General features: G+C 33.5%; 1 protein-coding gene across 1 annotated transcript in view; it reads right to left on the bottom strand.

The window, feature by feature from the left end:
* Window positions 1–5328: 5328 nt before the first annotated feature.
* LOC145291410 (uncharacterized) overlaps window positions 5329–7184 on the bottom strand; it is a 64922-nt gene continuing 63066 nt past the window's right edge. The window contains exon 4 of the mRNA XM_080137216.1: window positions 5329–5455. Coding sequence (XP_079993342.1) covers window positions 5450–5455 — 6 coding nt within the window. The 3' untranslated portion in view covers window positions 5329–5449. The remainder of the gene's footprint in view (window positions 5456–7184) is intronic.

The raw sequence follows: 7184 nt of genomic DNA, 5'->3' as shown, positions 1-7184 counted from the left end.
CATCATCATCATTTCTCTTTCAAAAACAACTTTATGGGTGGCAAGAGGTAAAAACTGAGTATTAACTTTACAGCGGAGGGCTGTATTCTTGCCTCATTAGGAGATTATGAGTATAATGCTTCCGTTACATTAACATGGTCACTGGGTCAGAGTGACAGGCTCTGGTTTTATTTTTATTATTGCCGTATCTTAATCTCTTGGGCAATTTGGCGAATAAGTAACGATCAGTGTTTCTAACGTTCTTTCGTTAGTAATTGTTAACCTTATTTTAAACGTGTGAGTTCGTTTTGATCAAATACTCCAGATAAGCATTATTTGTCCCTCATCTAGTTCTTGATAATCACCTTTACATATGATTCCAAAGTTCCAAATTAGAGTTTAGTTTCCTAGTGGAGATTTCTTCGGCTGAACTTAACTATCGGTTCTGATTGCTACTCTATTCAAGATTTCGCTTGTTCTTTGCACGTTTTAAAAATATTTTTTAAATGAGATTTTTTGAAAAATTTTGGTTAGACCTAAGGTACTTCTAAAACTGATAATGAAGCTCGCACTTTTTAGCGTTTTATGAATGTAGTACTCCGTCACTAGACTTCGTATATAGCTATACTAGTAGGCCGCCCGACATTGCCCGGTCGTAAAATACACTTAAATATGATATGCATGAATATAATTACACGTAATGATAAACTAAAGATGATCATCCCATAAGAAAACCGAAAAACTAATAGGGGGTTAATTAAAATAAATGTTTAAAAGAATAAATGTTTAAAAGAATGTTTAATATTAGCTAGATCTTTTGCAAATGAATGCAATTCCACCACCCATATATAACAAAGTAGTATTTTCTTCTTTAATAAATAGAAAAAAAGGGTTTCTAATATAAATATCAATACAGAACCCCCCAAATTTATAAGCATATAGACGACATCCTGATAGTTAACTACTCACCGAAGGAATTTTCCAACATGTGCAGCATTATCATGTCAGAATAAACTTCGTTAAATGTAATTTTGGTGCCACAACTCTTGTATTCCGGCGTCATATCATAAGTTCAGAGGGTATTTCACCCATTCTTGGAACGGTTAAAAATCTTCTTGATCTGAGACCACGCCATTCTCTTCGTCAGTTATGGCATTTTCTCTGACTATTAAACTACTACAGAATATACTTGCTCTTTGAACAGTTTCAAAATTTAATTTCATTGTTAAGAAATAAATTTTACACCTGACCTTGTTTTATATGTTCATTGCATGGTTAAGTTAAAAAGATGGCTTTATTACATCTGTAATTAAAGAATAGTTAACTAATATAATCTTTTACGTCTATCATATTATCTACAGAAAAATGACATATTTTGTGATTGTATTCATTAAGTAAAGAAAGAATCGCCTGGTGGGATTGTATATCTTCACTACATTGTTAAGCAAGGAAATACCACCTGGCGTGATTTCATGCCTTAAATATGGAAGATCGTTCAATAAATAACGCTCCTGTTCTACTTTCAGTTGTCCGATTTAGCTGAAATTTTGCACGTGTAATGATTTATATGTCTATGGTTTATGTAGCAAATTACAAGTCTGAACCCATTAAGTTAAAAAAGAGTCGAACGTTGTAGGCAAGTGTTAAAAGATAATGGATAATTTAAATCCTCGGAATGTAGTCAATTTGTAATTCTTTTATAAATAATTGGATATTAAATATGTCAGTTAAAAGAATAGACAATGCGAGTTTATAGATAATGATTGAAAATAGTTTAGATATAGAACAATTAAAATTGGGAATTCTTTGGTTACCAAAAGTGTGTTTGGGCAGACATATGTAAAATCCACGTGATAAAGTCACGTTGGTTAACATCACACTTCTGACGTCATAAACAAAGTAGATTCTCAATATATCGAAATGGGTTTTTTTTTTACAAGGGTGTCACCACTTATCAAGGCCCAGAGGCCACTCAAGGATAAGGGTTAATAGGTATACATTAGTCATTGTGATTTTAGCATAGTAAACAGTGGGAATTTTGAAACTTAGATTACTTAGGGGGACGATTCAATTAGAACTTGTTCACATTGGACTTTTTCTTTTTTTTTTTTCATAGGTATCAACTCATTATCAAGGCCAAGAGGCCACTCAAGGATAAGGGTTAAAGAGTGTACAGTAGAAATTGGACAATATAATAATCATTAGTAATGAAAATTTGTTAAATTTGATAACTTATATGGAACGGCTCGTCAAGAACTTATTTACGTTAGACTTGAAGACAACCATATTGTAGTCAGCCGGAAAGCAGAAAAACGGAAGACAATTCCACAGGCGTGCAGTTCTAATAAAAAAGCTTTGTTCATGGAATCTACGTTTAGGTTTAGGCACAGATAAAGAGTGGGGGGAATTATTGATAGTGTTTACAGCTAGACGAGTATTTCTTGTGAAAGTTTTGCGAGGGGGGGGACCATAGATTGAAGCTCAGTCGAACACTTTCCAGATGTGGCAACAGTATTCCATCCTTGGACGTTCGATGTTAGGGAGAGGATCATAAATCAGAGTCACACTCACATTCAGAGAGAGAGAGAGGGGGGAGAGAGAGAGAGAGCGGGCCAGAGAGTAAAGCTGATGCCCTTAGAGGCAAAGGGTGGAGGAAAGACCATGTAGCTGTACAAATTTGAATCAAGTAATGTGTCCCCGCCATCATCAATAATGTACCTCCACTCTATCTGTGTTAAAAAGAACTCTTGCATAAATGTCTCTGCTTCGTATTATAAGATGATAAAAGACTTATCATTACAGTCGTCATAGTGTACCAAGAATGTAAATGCCACTCCCTTAGTATTGTCATCATCGTTGTTATCTCTGTTCTGGGTCCCCGTTATATGTGTGTCTCCAATATGAACCCACGCTACACAATATTCAAAATAAAACCTTAGCCTGTCACTATGATCCAGAGACCAAAACCCAGCTAATGCATCAGAAGCAACGATTTGACCTTTGAAAACTCTACTTAACTCTTCCGCCAATTCGGGGTCTAAACACTTGAAATGTTAACTGTGGGTTATTTGGACATTGTGTAAACTTTGTAATTTGATTTGAGCCCAAAACAATAAATGTTAATGAGTCAAAATTGGGGCCAAAGTTAACAAAACATTGCTCTCTATGGTCTCTCCAAAATTACTCAGCCAATTTTTGGTCTAAACCTATGAAATTTTACATAAAGTGTATTCAGCCATAGGGCAAGCTTTTTAATCTGTTTTGGCCGAAAATTTGGTTTCCAAGAGGTCAAAGTTCAAAAGATTTGACCTTTGTGGTCGCTAACAAACTATTCAGCCAATTTTGTGTCTAAACATTTTAAATTTTACATAAAGGGTATTTAGACATAAAGAAAGCTTTTTTATCCGTTTTTGGGTGGAAATTTGGCTGCCAAGAGGTTAAAGGAAAAACAGTAGACTATTGCCAACTCTACCAAACTCCTCTGCCAATTTTGGGTCTCAATACTTGAAATTTTAGATATAGACTACCTGGACAAAGGTGAAACTGTTTAATATATATGCACGTAATGTTATGAACAGTACATAGGGTCCGACGAAAGCCTGGCTGAACTGCTAGTGTATATATATATATATATATATATATATATATATATATATATATATATATATATATACATACATATACAGTAAGAGAGAGAGAGAGAGAGAGAGAGAGAGAGAGATGGAGAGAAGAGGAACAAACAAAGTTACGTGTTCATCAACGTTCCCTATTTATTGAAAGTTGTCTACATGATTAATCGGAAAATTCTTGCAATAAAGACAAAACGTTGATGAACACATAACTTTGTTCCTTTTTTTCAAAACTCTCTACCTCGTCAGAATACTAGTTTCATTATTTTCATATATATATATATATATATATATATATATATATATATATATATATATATATATATATATATATATATATTCTTTAACTACCATAGAGAAAAGTTGATAAGGACCGTGGTCAAATTTTTTTAACTTTGACTCCAATTTTGACCCTTAACATTTATTGTTTCGGGATCAAATCAACTTAAAATGTTTGACCCATTCTCAAGTAACCTACATCTAAAATTCTAAGTGTTTACATCCAAAATTGGCGGAGGAGTTAGGTAGACTCCTCAAAGGTTAACTCTTTCAACCTTGACTTCTTGGCAGCGAAACGATCGCCCCAAACTGATTAAAAAGTTTGCTGCATGTCTGAATACCCTTTATGTATAATTTCAAATGTTTGGACTCACAATTGGTTTAATAGTTTGCTAGAGAACGCAAGATCAAATATTTTTAACTTTGATCTCTTGGCAGCCAAATTTTCGGCTCAAAACCAATTAAATAGCTTGCAATTTATCTGAATATACTTTATGTAAAATTATAAACATTTAGGCCAAAAATTGGCGGAGACCAGAGTGGTAGAGACCGCAAAGGTCAATATTTAAAAACTTTGCCCCCAACTTTGACCTCTTAACATTTATTGTTTTGAGATCAAATAAATTATAAAGTTTGCTCCATGTCCACAGAATCTATATCTAAAATTTCAAGTGTTTAGAAACAAAATTGGCGGAGGAGTTTAGTAGAGTTTTCAAAGGTCAAATCGTTGAACTTTGACCCCATAACAGCCAAATTTCTGACCGAACCCCGATCAAAAAGATTTCCCCAAATTCCAGTATTCGGTAGGTAAAGTTTTGAGTCTGTAGACCGAAAATTGACAGAGTTGATTGGTAGGAAATGTACACAGACAGACAGACATTTTCACTTATATTATATATATAATAATAATAAATACGAAATCTTCATACATTAAAGTATATTTAACTATATTTTACGAAACGGCAAGGTCGTTAATATATTAATAAAAACATCATGGTTGTGGATTGACTTTTACAGCAGATATAGAGAAGAATATCATTATCACCGACCACACATATTAAGTAAAGAAATTAATCCCTGCTGTGATTTAATACTGTCATTATTTTGTTTAGTAAGATAAAAAAATAAGATACTTGACGTTTATTCATATCTTAATTACATCCTTAAATAAGAAAGAAATTGTTGGCATTTGTACGTAATATGGCGTCAATGTTGAAAATGAACGATCACTTGGGATCAGGAAACTCATTGATGAAAACATTACATTATCGTTGCAGAACTGTAGAATCGCCGATCAAAATACAACCTGTTCGCAAAGTTGAGTTAGCATACGTGTTAGTTACGACAAATGATTACGATAATCGAAAATATTTTTTGTTTTCGATAATTTTGATCATTTGTTAATTAGCGGCTAAAAAAAAATGAAAACATAAATTTGAAATAATTTGAATAATTTTTATTTGGATTTGTTTCAGTTGATCTTGTTGTATGTTTAACAAATTATCGTTCGTTGAGTCGCTCTCTCATTGTTTTTCACGAAACGCTTGCAACAATTCGAAACTTCATCCCTAAAAAGAAATAATTGATTAAAATGTTTGAATCATGTTAAGTGTATATTGTCATATATTTAATAGAAGGAAATCAGCATGACGTGTTTCCCATCCAAAGTCGAACAAAAAATCATCCTAATTATAAAGTACTGTTAAGAAGAATATACGAAGCGTAAAGTTCTTTCTTATTTTAATCTACTTGATGGTTTTCGAATGAATAAAATCCAACGAAGATAATTATAGATTTGAAACTCTTCTTATTCATACGGTATTACTGGACGGATGTTTAATATAATCAGATCCTTTTTTTATCTAAAAGAAAGAACAGATCGTAAACGAAATCAGCAACTGACTGGACAGAAGCTGGTGAAAGCCGTCCAAAATGACCAAAGACGCAAATATAAATTGGCAATGTATTAATTAGCTTTCGTATTTTGGTATGCACATGTATTTTGTTCATCGATTACTTTTAGAACAGTCGAACCACCAATGAAACATCACATACAATAGTTTAACTGTATCACATAGACATTATATCATTGCATTCGTTTGCATTCAATATAATTGAAAATATATCGAATATTAAACATATAAATCGCAAAAAAATTTATCCCACCAATGAAACATCATATACAATGTATCACATAGACATTATTACATTATATTCGTTTGCATTCAATATAATTGAAAATATATCGAATATCAATCACATAAGTGAACAAAAGAACTTGACTCCATTTTATTTTTTATTGCTACACACTTTTTCTTATACATTTCTAGATTCACCAGCCACAATCAATTCAATACGCTAAATTTGGTGTCTCTCTCAATCTTACTTTGTGCTGACGAAGAGAAAATATGCAAAAGTATTTTATTTGTCAATATTTTATTTGTAAATATTAAACAAATAAATGGATATCGTTTCCGAAACGATCGTACACTTCCTCTGATTTTGTTATGTTTCACCCTATGAAGTTGATTAATAATTTCACAATTACTAATCTTTCATCCTCTGTATATATATATATATATATATATATATATATATATATATATATATATATATATATATATAGTGGAGATGGTAATTAATAAAAACTGAAGAAAGTGCTCAATACTGTTGTAGAGCAAATATGCGTTTTATTTTTATTACCGTATCTTTCTGTTAAGTTACATTATTGTTTCGGCTACAAGGCCATTTTTTTGCCGTCGCTATTTGGGGATGAAAGAGTGGAAGAGTGAATGAGGTCAAGGGGGTTTTCGAGGAGGGCGGAAGAGGGAGAGAGGAAGGGAACAAAGAGGGAAGGTGGTGGGGGCGTTTGGTATATCAATAATGTTTTAGTTTTGGGGTTAAGGAACTTGTAGGTGAGAGGTTGGGAGGAGGGGGGTTACTTTAACATTCGAGTCTTAGTGTTAAACAGCTCAAGCCATGCTTACCAAGAAATCACCTCACCAACGAGACGCTAAAACTTTAACAATAAGACTCGAATTTTAAAGTAACACCCCTCCTCCCACCCCCACATATTCCCCTCCCCCTCATGTATCCCTATGCCCTCAGCCACGCCAGAAATGAACCTCCCAACCCCTCCCCCCACAAGTTCCTTAAACCCCAAAACTAAAACATTATCGACATACCAAACGCTCCTCCCACCTTTCCTCCTTGTTCCCTTCCTCTCTTCCTCTTCCGCCCTCCTCGCAAATCCCTCTGACCTCAGTCACTCTTCCACTCTTTCATCCAAAAATAGCG

Source organism: Euprymna scolopes, chromosome 12 (genome assembly GCF_053919585.1).
Source record: "Euprymna scolopes isolate OS-2025 chromosome 12, ASM5391958v1, whole genome shotgun sequence".
Taxonomy (NCBI): Eukaryota; Metazoa; Mollusca; class Cephalopoda; order Sepiida; family Sepiolidae; genus Euprymna; species Euprymna scolopes.
This window is presented reverse-complemented; position numbering and strand designations above follow the sequence as displayed.